The sequence below is a fragment of the Leptodactylus fuscus genome, chromosome 11 (assembly GCF_031893055.1).
Source record: "Leptodactylus fuscus isolate aLepFus1 chromosome 11, aLepFus1.hap2, whole genome shotgun sequence".
NCBI lineage: Eukaryota > Metazoa > Chordata > Amphibia > Anura > Leptodactylidae > Leptodactylus > Leptodactylus fuscus.
Window position 1 is genome coordinate 89,034,404 of NC_134275.1, and position 13,478 is coordinate 89,047,881.

Here is a 13,478-nt window from a genome sequence, read left to right on the forward strand (position 1 = left end):
TAATACATTATGCAATAGAGGTAAGCAGGTCAGAGTGCGACACCGTGAGGTTACAATAGGGAACTTTTTCACAATGTTCTAATTTTCTGACGGTAACTTTTGGGTTTTCATCAACTATAAACAATTATCAACAACATTCAAAGAAATCAATCCCTCGCTCTTCAATAAATCTAGAAAATAGATCGATCTAAAGTAATAAATTCGCTTTTCAAAGATATTCCAATGTATTGAGATGTAACTGTATATATTTGTGACCAAAGCAACTCCCAACTGCTGCAAAAATCTCAATACTATAATTGTATTATTATTATTATTATTATTATTATTATTATTATTATTATTATTATTATTATTATTTATTAATTATTATTATTATTATTATTATTATTATTATTATTATTATTATTATTATTATTATTATTATTATTATTACAATACAGTATCATCATGTATCATGTATTAATAGTAATGTTTCATTGCTTTCCAAAGAGTGTTATAGTATCTATGGAAATGATTGTGAATTTCTGATCATGGGGATGTATTTGCTGTGACCTTGGACGTCCCTCACCATAGATTTGTGTACATGTGGTCTCTGGGCATGAAAGTCACTCCAAAGGTTTCTCAAGTTGTATGTACGCCTGAGTTATTTGGTTCCCTTCAACTATCGTAGATTATTAAGAACATGCTCATAGGATCAATGTACAGTCCTATGAAAAAGTTTGGGCACCCCTATTAATCTTAATCATTTTTAGTTCTAAATATTTTGGTATTTGCAGCAGCCATTTCAGTTTGATCTATCTAATAACTGATGGACACAGTAATATTTCAGGATTGAAATGAGGTTTATTGTACTAACAGAAAATGCGCAATATGCATTAAACCAAAATGTGACCGGTGCAAAAGTATGGGCACCCTTATCATTTTATTGATTTGAATACTCCTAACTACTTTTTACTGACTTACTGAAGCACAAAATTGGTTTTGTAACCTCAGGGAGCATTGAACTTCATAGCCAGGTGTATCCAATCATGAGAAAAGGTATCTAAGGTATCTAAGGTAGCCAATTGCAAGTTGATCTCCTATTTGAATCTCCTCTGAAGAGTGGCATCATGGGCTACTCAAAACAACTCTCAAATGATCTGAAAACAAAGATTGTTCAACATAGTTGTTCAGGGGAAGGATACAAAACGTTGTCTCAGAGATTTAACCTGTCAGTTTCCACTGTGAGGAACATAGTAAGGAAATGGAAGAGCACAGGGACAGTTCTTGTTAAGCCCAGAAGTGGCAGGCCAAGAAAAATATCAGAAAGGCAGAGAAGAAGAATGGTGAGAACAGTCAAGGACAATCCACAGACCACCTCCAAAGAGCTGCAGCATCATCTTGCTGCAGATGGTGTCACTGTGCATCAGTCAACTATACAGCGCACTTTGCACAAATAGAAGCTGTATGGGAGAGTGATGAGAAAGAAGCCGTTTCTGCACGTACGCCACAAATAGAGTTGCCTGAGATATGAAAAAGCACATTTGGACAAGGCAGCTTCATTTTGGAAACAAAAATTGAGTTGTTTGGTTATAAAAAAAGGCGTTATGCATGGCGTCCAAAAAGAAACAGCATTCCAAGAAAAACACATGCTACCCACTGTAAAATTTGGTGGAGGTTCCATCATGCTTTGGGGCTGTGTGGCCAATGCCGGCATCGGGAATCTTGTTAAAGTTGAGGGTCGCATGGATTCCACTCAGTATCAGCAGATTCTTGAGAATAATATTCAAGAATCAGTGACGAAGTTGAAGTTACACCGGGGATGGATATTTCAGCAAGACAATGATCCAAAACACCGCTCCAAATCCTCAGGCATTCATGCAGAGGAACAATTACAATGTTCTGGAATGGCCATCCCAGTCCCCAGACCTGAATATCATTGAACATCTGTGGGATGATTGGAAGCGGGCTGTCCATGCTCGGCGACCATCTAACTGAACTGAACGCGAATTGTTTTGTAAAGAGGAATGGTCCAAAATCCCTTCATCCAGGATCCAGGAACTGATTAAAAGCTACAGGAAGCGACTAGAGGCAAAAGGAGGATCTACTAAATATTAATGTCACTTTTCTGTTGAGGTGCCCATACTTTTGCACCGGTCAAATTTTGGTTTAATGCATATTGCGCATTTTCTGTTAGTACAATAAACCTCATTTCAATCCTGAAATATTACTGTGTCCATCAGTTATTAGATATATCAAACTGAAATGGCTGCTGCAAACACCAAAATATTTAGAACTAAAAATAATTCAGATTAATAGGGGTGCCCAAACTTTTTCATAGGACTGTATATGGCCAGGTTTACTGGATGAATATCATGGACATGGTCACTGGTTGACGGTCTTTGGCACGGTCAACGCCTACTATGCGGTCCCTTGATATACTAGAATGTACAAGGACATGGACTATCATTGGCTTATGTTCTCTGGTTGACTATCCAGTAGTTACCTCTCACTGGCATGTACATTGGTTGAATGTCATGGATGTGTTGTTTGGTTGACTATCATACGCATGCTCATTGGTTTTCTTGCTCATTGGTTGTTATTAGAGTCTTATTCATTGGTTCATTATTAAAGGCATTCGTTGACTTTCATGTATCTGTTGTCTATCATGGGTATGTTCTTCACAATGACTATCACAGACAAGTTGATCAGTTGATCATTGGCATCTTCATTGGTTGATAATCGTGGCATGTTTATCAGTTGACTATCATGGGTATATTTACCTAATGACTCTCATGGTTGGTTATCTCGGCAGGCTCTTTGGCAAGTTCATTGGTTTACTCTCATGATTATTAGCTGAACATGATGAAAATTTCAATGAAAGTACTAGTAGCAGGCTCCTCATGATACCCCCCCTCTCCACCGGATCGGGACGGAGATTAGCTCAACCACTACATACTAACAAAGCAAGAAAAATATATACACTATACAAGAGAAGAGACAGAGGACAGACTGATGTTTTATTACTGTTTATTTAAAGGGGTATTCCCACCTCACACACTCATCAGTCTTTACTGCTGTAAAATCTTCTTTCTTCCTGGTTTCTTGCATCATTTGGTGGGCGGGGTTTCACATACAACCTGCTGTTTAGCTCCACCCCCAAATTTGCGTGTAGCTCCGCCCACCCATATTGGACTATGAAGTACAGGCAGCAGCAACTCCATTCTGTGTTACATACAGAGACTGCCTGTCTCTGCCATAATGAACACAATTGTATTAGCTAGCCTGATAACTGGGAGAACAGAAGAAATGCAAGCAGCTCCTCTCCCCTATCTGAGAGCAGGACCTAGGTCACGTGGTGTAGACACAGGAATAGCTAGAAACACAGGCTCGCTCCCCTGCACTTAGCCCCTCCTCCCTCCAGGCTCGCTCCCTGCACTTAGCCCCTCCTCCCTCCAGGCTCGCTCCCTGCACTTAGCCCCTCCTCCCTCCCCCCTCAGAGCAGCAGATACATCACTTGACTTTTGAGCAGATAAGCCCAAGGGCTGTGGCCACAAAGAATTGAATAAAGTAAGATAGTGGATAAACAAAGCAGTTCTTATTTTGTAAGCTTTAGAACTTTAAGAAACTTTCTAGGTTCCTTTAAGCACGAAGTCTCTCCCCGTTCAGACACGAGGGATCATTTTCATCCGGTATGAAGGAGGTCTGGAGGCGTTGGTGTTGGGCACTGGTCGTATGCTCAAGTTCTTTCTATCTTCTGTGGGCTCCAAGGTAAATTTTTGGAGTATCGTGGTTAGAAAGAGGAAGATCTCCATACGAGCCAGACCTTCTCCCATACACATACGTTTGCCTGGGTACATAGAATGAGCAAACACATATATACCAATCCAAGATATCTTATAGAAAGAGAGCTCACATGACCATGTCCATGCAGGTACTGTATATCTTTTTTTAAAGGGGTCGGCCACTTTAAGACCAATATTGACAAACAAATGTACAATAAAAAGATAGACAATATTCCAATAGACTTTCTGTATCAATTCCTCAAAGTTTTCAAGATCTCGGCTCGCTGTCATTCAATCTGTTCCTTCTAGAGGATAAAAGTCTGACCATGGTCATGTGATTTACGGTCCATGGTCATGAGGAATTGATTCAGAAAGTATATAGGACAATTGTCTATCTTTTTATTGTACATTAGTTTGTCAATATTGGTCTGAAAGTGGCCGACCCCTTTAAGCCTCCACATGCCAAGCTACTTATGTATAACCAGATTTTTTTGTTGCATTGCTACTTAAGTAACTAAAGTCTATGGGCTCCAATGCAATCTTCTGTCCGGGGCCCCTATCTTATCCCTACAGCAAATTCTTCCTAGTGATTGCTATAGGTGTTAAGTAGGGTTGAGACGATCTTGAGATTTCAGGATCATTTTTAAAATCCGATTTTCGCTCAATTTCCAGCTGATCCCGATCGCTCAACCCTAGTGTTAAGGAGTTTAATCAACCTTAATGTGGTTCGGATGATCCGTGGGTCTCCTTAGCTTATGGGCCAGAGGGAAGATGTAATCTCAATACTGATGCCGGTGCTTATGGGCCCCCTAAGGCTCCTGGTCCCCGATGCGATGTGTATATAGAGACAAGGCAAAAAATAATCCTATCAAGTCACCTTTTGGTCTTCCTAAACCTGGTTTTATCCACCAACCATATCAAAATAAAAGATCCTCAAAAGATATTTATATACCAAACCAAATGAATATGAAGCCCAACTACAACCATATCAAGTCTATATAGCCAAGTAATACGCGCTTACCTGCAGAGAATGGCATAAAGGCATCACTCTTCTTAAAGAAACCTTTCTCATTCAGAAAGTGTCCAGGATCAAACTCATTGGGGTTCTTGAATAGTTTGGGGTCTTTAAGGACAGAGGTCAAGATTGGAAACACCATGGTGCCCTGAAAGTATACATATAGAATATGTATAGTAAGTCTAGAGAATTTTGATCTGGTCACCGAAAATGAATGGAAGCAAGATGATGAAGGATCAGCCCATCTTCAGTATGAGATATCCCTTGAAGGTACTGTCTTTGCAGGTACCATACTTAGTTAAAGAGTTGTAAATCTGGTTAGTGTTCATCATAAAGAACAGGAGCCTGTGATAAGCTTAGTCAAGAAGCTGAGAAGACGACAATACTGCACCTTAGGAATGTGATATCCTCTGAAGGTCGTGTCCTTGCTAAGAGAATGGGGCAATCCCAAAGGAACAATATCAGCGAATCTCTGGATCTCGTGGATCACGGCCTCTGTATAGGGCATCTTACTTCTGTCTTCTATCGATGGACTCCGATCTTTGCCTATTACATTGTCAATCTCTTGGTGGATCTTCTCTGAAATTTGCAACACACAGAAAGAAGGACATTGTTACCATTCTAATCCCATTGTATAACTGTATCCATCACATCGTCCAAACCAATAGAATACAGAAACCAGGTCATATTTATCAAAACGCTGAACACCGTAAAAACAAAACTACAATAGTAGGGTTCAGCGATCGGGATCGGAAAAGATCGGATTCTGATGGGCGATCGAGTAAATTTCACGATCACGATTAGAATTCCGATCCCGATCTTTACCAGCGGGATCGAGGTTGGAGGTTATCTCAAGATCGGTTCAACCCTAAAAGTGATTTTTCCCACAGAGAAGCATTGAGTAGGGTTGTGCGATTGGGATCTGCAGTAAAATGATCGGAAATCAGATTTTAAAATCAATCCTGAAATCTCAAGATCGGCTCAACCCCATATAATAATAAATAAACAAATATTACATACACATGAGGCTGTTACCTTGTATATCTGGATATTTCAGGAGTATAAGGAAACCATATCTCAGGGTCAGACTTGTTGTCTCCGTTCCGGCAAAGAATAAATCCAATATTGTCCCTTCTAAGTTTTCCTCGTGAAATTCTGTGTCCGGATTCTTTTTATCCTAAAAAATGTAATGTATTATTATATTGATGAACAAAAATTGTCGCAGTGACATGAACTCTATGTAGAAAACAAGACAATGACAAATGTGTAATGCGATTTCTCACTCAATGGACTCAAAGAGAAGGGAAGGTCGCGGCCGCCGTACAGGCTCCTCCTCAAACGTAGCAGAAATAGAAAGTGCAATGTCCATGGCAACCACTAGTAGGGTTTGGTTCCAATTCTTATTTTCAAGGTTGAATTTTTCTTGCCATGTTAACCCCCCCCAAAATGCTTTTGCTCTTATTATCTACAAGCGAGCGCACCTCGGCCATCTTTATGAGGAAACAATCCATGAAGTCGCGAGGACAGTTCTCATCCAGGGTCGCTCGGTGAGTTTTTATCATCTCCTTTATAAACTGTTTCAGATTGTTGGTCATTTTGAAGATCCTCTGGTGCGGACCCGGAACGTGGGGCATTATGGTCGGGAACATGTTAAATAACTAGATAAAAAAACAGATCATCGTTATCAATCGTCTTCTCCTGGTTGAGGGTCATATTAATATTCACTATAAACCTCCACAATTCAACGACTTTATAAAGACAGTACAGGCCACGGTCTTGATTAAAAATCTACCATTTAACGTCTACAGCTCCTGTGTGACTCTCTGCTTACAGACTACGATGAAACATTGTGTCGTCTGATCCATGGACCATCAGGACATGACTGCACTGGGAGACAATGGAGCACTGGGAGACAATGGAGCACTGGGAGACAATGGAGCACTGGGAGACAATGGAGCACTGGAAGACAATGGTGTACTGGGAGACAATGGAGAACTGAGATACAATGGAGAACTGAGATACAATGGAGCACTGGGAGACAATGGAGCACTGGGAGACAATGGAGCACTGGGAGACAATGGTGTACTGGGAGACAATGGTGTACTGGGAGACAATGGAGCACTGGGAGACAATGGAGCACTGGGAGACAATGGTGTACTGGGAGACAATGGAGAACTGAGAGACAATGGAGCACTGAGAGACAATGGAACACTGGGAGACAATGGAGAATTGGGAGACAATGAAGTACTGGGAGACAATGGAGAACTGAGATACAATGGAGCACTGGGAGACAATGGAGCACTGGAAGACAATGGTGTACTGGGAGACAATGGAGAATTGGGAGACAATGGAGAACTTGGAGACAATGGAGCACTGAGAGACAATGGAACACTGGGAGACAATGGAGAATTGGGAGACAATGAAGTACTGGGATACAATGGAGCACTGAGAGACAATGGAGCACTGAGAGACAATGGAGCACTGAGAGACAATGGAACACTGGGAGACAATGGAGAATTGGGAGACAATGAAGTACTGGGAGACAATGGAGAACTGGGAGACAATGGAGCACTGAGATACAATGGAGCACTGAGAGACAATGGAGCACTGAGAGACAATGGAGCACTGGAAGACAATGGAGTACTGGGAGACAATGGAGCACTGGGAGACAATGGAGAACTGAGAGACAATGGAGAATTGGGAGACAATGAAGTACTGGGAGACAATGGAGCACTGAGAGACAATGGAGCACTGAGAGACAATGGAGCACTGAGAGACAATGGAGCACTGAGAGACAATGGAGCACTTGAAGACAATGGAACACTGGGAGACAATGGAGAACTGAGAGACAATGGATCACTGGGAGACAATGGAGAACTGGGAGACAATGGAGAATTGGGAGACAATGAAGTACTGGGAGGCAGTGGAGCACTGAGAGACAATGGAGCACTGAGAGACAATGGAGCACTGAGAGACAATGGAGAACTGGGAGACAATGGAGAACTGGGAGACAATGGAGCACTGGGGGACAATGGAGCACTGGGAGACAATGGAGAATTGGGAGACAATGAAGTACTGGGAGACAATGGAGCACTGAGAGACAATGGAGCACTGAGAGACAATGGAGAACTGGGAGACAATGGAGAACTGAGAGACAATGGATCACTGGGAGACAATGGAGAACTGGGAGACAATGGAGAACTGGGAGACAATGGAGCACTGAGATACAATGGAGAACTGGGAGACAATGGAGCACTGAGATACAATGGAGCACTGGGAGACAATGGAGCACTTGAAGACAATGGAACACTGGGAGACAATGGAGAACTGGGAGACAATGGAGAACTGAGAGACAATGGAGCACTGGGAGACAATGGAGAAATGGGAGACAATGGAGAACTTGGAGACAATGGAGCACTGAGAGACAATGGAACACTGGGAGACAATGGAGAATTGGGAGACAATGAAGTACTGGGAGACAATGGAGCACTGAGAGACAATGGAGCACTGAGAGACAATGGAGCACTGAGAGACAATGGAGCACTGGGAGACAATGGAGCACTGGGAGACAATGGAGCACTTGAAGACAATGGAACACTGGGAGACAATGGAGAACTGGGAGACAATGGAGAACTGAGAGACAATGGAGCACTGGGAGACAATGGAGCACTGGGAGACAATGGAACACTGGGAGACAATGGAGAACTGGGAGACAATGGAGAACTGAGAGACAATGGAGCACTGGGAGACAATGGAGAAATGGGAGACAATGGAGAACTTGGAGACAATGGAGCACTGAGAGACAATGGAACACTGGGAGACAATGGAGCACTGAGAGACAATGAAGTACTGGGAGACAATGGAGCACTGGGAGACAATGGAGCACTTGAAGACAATGGAACACTGGGAGACAATGGAGAACTGGGAGACAATGGAGAACTGAGAGACAATGGAGCACTGGGAGACAATGGAGCACTGGGAGACAATGGAACACTGGGAGACAATGGAGCACTGGGAGACAATGGAGAACTGAGAGACAATGGAGCACTGGGAGACAATGGAGAAATGGGAGACAATGGAGAACTTGGAGACAATGGAGCACTGAGAGACAATGGAACACTGGGAGACAATGGAGCACTGAGAGACAATGAAGTACTGGGAGACAATGGAGCACTGAGAGACAATGGAGCACTGAGAGACAATGGAGCACTGAGAGACAATGGAGCACTGAGAGACAATGGAGCACTGGGAGACAATGGAGCACTGGGAGACAATGGAGCACTTGAAGACAATGGAACACTGGGAGACAATGGAGAACTGGGAGACAATGGAGAACTGAGAGACAATAGAGCACTGGGAGACAATGGAGAACTGAGAGACAATGGAGCACTGGGAGACAATGGAGAAATGGGAGACAATGGAGAACTTGGAGACAATGGAGCACTGGGAGACAATGGAGAACTTGGAGACAATGGAGAATTGGGAGACAATGGAGAACTGAGAGACAATAGAGCACTGGGAGACAATGGAGAACTGAGAGACAATGGAGCACTGGGAGACAATGGAGAAATGGGAGACAATGGAGAACTTGGAGACAATGGAGCACTGAGAGACAATGGAACACTGGGAGACAATGGAGAATTGGGAGACAATGAAGTACTGGGAGACAATGGAGCACTGAGAGACAATGGAGCACTGGGAGACAATGGAGCACTTGAAGACAATGGAACACTGGGAGACAATGGAGAACTGGGAGACAATGGAGTACTGGGAGACAATGGAGCACTGGGAGACAATGGAGCATTTGGAGACAATGGAGAACTGGGAGACAATGGAGCACTGACAGACAATGGAGAACTGGGAGACAATGGAGAGCTGGGAGACAATGGAGAGCTGGGAGACAATGGAGCACTTGGAGACAATGGAGCATTGGGAGACAATGGAGCGCTGGGAGACAATGGAGCACTGGGAGACAATGGAGTATTGGGAGACAATGGAGCACTGGGAGACAATGGAGCACTGGGATACAATAGAGAACTGGGAGACAATGGAGCACTGGGAGACAATGGAGAACTGGGTACAGGTGAGTTTTTGTTTGTTTTTTTTTCCCACTCACCCAGCCTGTACAATCCCCCAATAACTATGGATATGTATATTATTTGCATATCTCTCATTTTTGCCAATTATCTTGCACCTATATACATATTCTAGATATTTTGAAATAGTTACCTGCCCAGAACGGGTGTTGAACAACTGAAGAATTTCGTGAATATAAGACAAGAGAGTCAGGAATTTTTGGTCTTCATAGTCAAATCTTTCAGCAAACACAACGGAGCAGATGACGTTGGATACAGCGAGTCGTGTTATATGTGTTGGATCAATTGGATTATCTGTTATTTAATATAAAGTGGTCGTTACTGTACAATAGGATACTGGTCATAGACGTCAGGTTGACATTTGCGGTCGCCATTGATTTCAGGAGATCAGCTATTGATCTGATGAGTATTTAGGCAGCTCATTGGTCTCCCTATTCGCAGTCATTGGTGGGAATAAAGATCAGATATGTTGGATTTCACCAGGCCCATGTCTTTATTTCTCCAGGCTAAGCATGCAAGTTCATGGAGCAGTCCAGAGAAATGATCATTAGGCTCCATGTGCACAGGCCAATCCAGAATGTATATTGGATGGACTTCCCAAATCCCAACTACGGATCCCAACCTAGTCAGGAGACAGGACTTGCATTTTAATGTCTATATACTGTTCGGGACAGTAGAGCGAAGTCCTCTTAGTGTTAAAGTGCAGACGGTTAAGCTACAAGGAGTAAGGGACAAATATTTTGGAATTCTGCCCACCTTTCTCCTTCATAAATTTCTCAGCGAGACATCGGGCTTCTTCCTGGATTCTTTCTTCAATGCTCCTCTTTCCCATTCCAAAGTTTCTCAAAGTTGTCAACGAAAACCTACGAAGGATTTTCCACCTTTCTCCATTGCTTGCAATGACCCCTGTAAGGTAAAGCAAGGAGTTTGTTTGCTGTGCTCAAGAAGTGACAGAAGAAATCTCTGATACATGTAACAGGCCCCGCACTCCTGTGTCGACTTTTCATTCTAGAGCTGAAAGTTTTTATTGTTCTAGTGATTCTAGAGATGAAGGTATTGCGATAGTTAGGTGGTCTGTGTGATGGGACTATGTCAGCAATTCCCACAAATAGCCCTACAGAGAACAGGGAGGGGGAATAGATAAGCTGTGACATCATCTATTGCCAGTAGTGATGTAATGATGGGTCAGGGAGAGTGTTACCTACAGGGGTGTTATCTCCTATTGTAATGCATTGTTGTAATTCTTAAAGATTTGGCAACTCTTGGACTATGTCTAGAGTGAAAATTGCAGTAGATAGTACTTCTCTTAAATATATTTACACGTCTTAACAAATATTTATAACATAGATACTGTGAATATTAGATAAGGAGGTCCAGAAGGCTACTGATAGTATAACCTGGAAACAGATTAGGTAATGACTAACCCGAGAGCTACTGGAATAGACAGAAATCCTGCCAAAGATATGCCTCTCTCTATCAGCCATCACCCCCCCCCCCCCCCCCCGACTGCCAAATATGACATGGTATGGCCCGTGCTCAGTATTATAGAATAATCCACATTGAAATAATCGAGAAATTACCATTCATTGTAATTCTATTCAGTTACATTATCGACTTACCAAAATCCTTATTAAAAAACTCTCCTGATCCGGTGTCTCCTCGATCACTGAAAGCATCGCTGCGATCCACCAACGCCTCCTTCACCGCATCGTACCCAATCAGGACTATGGTCCGAAAGTTTGCCAGGTAGATGGTATAGACCGGTCCATACGTCTCACTCAGCTGCAAAGATCGAGAAAATATCATCAAAAAGTGCATGAGCAGCGCCCCGAGACAGCTACGAAATAAGGACTTACCTTAATCAGAGACCGGGGTAGTTCTGAGGTGCTGATCTGAAGGATATTCCCCAGGCCGGGCAGAGGGGTCGGTCCTGGGGGTAGGTCCTTCTGTTTGATCCTTCCCCACCATTTAATGAGGTATATGAGTAGAGCAACTCCAGTGGCCAGGAGAAGCGTTGCTCCAATATTCAGAGCCATCCTGTGACTACAGCGCTGTGTGTACTGTGTCCTGGTCCTCACTGACTACAGCGCTGTGTGTACTGTGTCCTGCTCCCTGGTGACTACAGCTCCTTGTGCACTATGTCCTGCTCCCTGGTGACTACAGCGCCTTGTGCACAATGTCCTGCTCCCCGGTGACTACAGCGCCTTGTGCACTATGTCCTGCTCCCCGGTGACTACAGCTCCTTGTGCACTATGTCCTGCTCCCCGGTGACTACAGCGCCTTGTGCACTATGTCCTGCTCCTCACTGACTACAGCGCCTTGTGCACTATGTCCTGCTCCCCGGTGACTACAGCGCCTTGTGCACAATGTCCTGGTCCCCTGTAACTACAGCGCCTTGTGCACAATGTCCTGCTCCCCGGTGACTACAGTGCCTTGTGCACTATGTCCTGCTCCCCGGTGACTACAGCGCCTTGTGCACTATGTCCTGCTCCCCGGTGACTACAGCTCCTTGTGCACAATGTCCTGCTCCCCGGTGACTACAGCGTCTTGTGCACAATGTCCTGCTCCTCACTGACTACAGCGCCTCGTGCACTATGTCCGGCTCCCCGGTGACTACAGCGCCTTGTGCACAATGTCCTGCTGTACTTATATATCACCAGGATTAGGGCAATCATCCAGGTCACATTGAGCTCAGCTTGGATGTGATGAAAGTGCAAGCACAGATACAATTATATTACATAACGCAATGTAAATACCATAATAAATAGCAGAGGTCATGTGTAAGGTCACGTCTGGAAAGCTTCCAAGTATCCCAGGATAAGAACAGCTCACATTGCTCCTCTTATACTTCCTAGGCTAAGAATACATTTCTCCAAGTTCTGGGAGATTTACATATTCACTTGTTTTTTAGAAATGGTGACAATTTTGTGATTGGCTTTGCGCGATGAGCAGGTCAGCCCAGTTTAATGGGTAGAGCCCCCCTGTCTTGTGACCTCGCAGCTCTTTGCAGGGCAGGAGAACGTGGACATTGTGCCTCATGTTGTAACATGGAGATGATGGACACGATAACATCAACTAAGTAGGGTTCAGAAGAGTTTGTTACTGAAAATTGGAAAAAGGAACAACAACTCTTGGAACAGTCGGTGGAATCGCCACCCAACAAAATAACTACCATGCGTTACCTGTTAGTGTCCATTTGGCTGATGCAACTGGTTGGTCTTCTCCTCTTCCACAGCCGGCGCTGACAGAGCTTTGTGTCCGCACAGAATCCATAACACAAGTGTGAAGAGAGCTCTGGATTCTTTAGAAATGTCCAAACGTAGACTGGAAATTACAGTAAATCTGACAGAATGTTGTTGCAAATATATTGAAAAGAGAAATCTATCATTCAGTCTGGTGTCTGCATCGTGACTGCTGAATCAGCTCTTGATCTTTGGAGGTTGGTCTGAGTTTACTCCAGAGGTGAACACAGTTGATAAACTGGGTTGACTTGTCTTCTGCAAACGCGTGGAAAGTTATTGATCAACTTGTTCTCCTGATGTAAATGATAGGACATGTTTGTTTTTTGTTTTGTTTGGTTAATTCCTTGCAGTCTAACATGGT

General features: G+C 43.5%; 1 protein-coding gene across 1 annotated transcript; it reads right to left on the reverse strand.

Moving 5' to 3' along the window:
* Positions 1-3,451: 3,451 nt before the first annotated feature.
* On the reverse strand, positions 3,452-12,802 carry LOC142184133 (cytochrome P450 2A4-like). The gene is made up of 9 exons (XM_075258859.1): positions 11,732-12,802; positions 11,495-11,657; positions 10,632-10,781; positions 10,009-10,169; positions 6,261-6,437; positions 5,815-5,956; positions 5,171-5,358; positions 4,786-4,927; positions 3,452-3,829 (listed from the first exon to the last, which is right to left on the reverse strand). Exons 1-9 carry the CDS (start codon positions 11,909-11,911, stop codon positions 3,645-3,647), a joined length of 1,488 nt encoding a protein of 495 aa, XP_075114960.1. The 5' UTR covers positions 11,912-12,802; the 3' UTR covers positions 3,452-3,644.
* Positions 12,803-13,478: the final 676 nt, after the last annotated feature.

What these genes read in the sequence shown, in the direction of transcription:
- LOC142184133 (XM_075258859.1), bottom strand. Translation starts at nt 11,911, where the DNA reads ATGGCTCTGAATATTGGAGCAACGCTTCTCCTGGCCACTGGAGTTGCT. An exon ending in GTTTTTTAATAAGGATTTTG is followed by an intron (nt 10,782 to 11,494) that starts GTAAGTCGATAA and finishes TTTACCTTACAG; the next exon opens with GGGTCATTGCAAGCAATGGA. An exon ending in TCAACACCCGTTCTGGGCAG is followed by an intron (nt 6,438 to 10,008) that starts GTAACTATTTCA and finishes TTTTTTATCTAG; the next exon opens with TTATTTAACATGTTCCCGAC.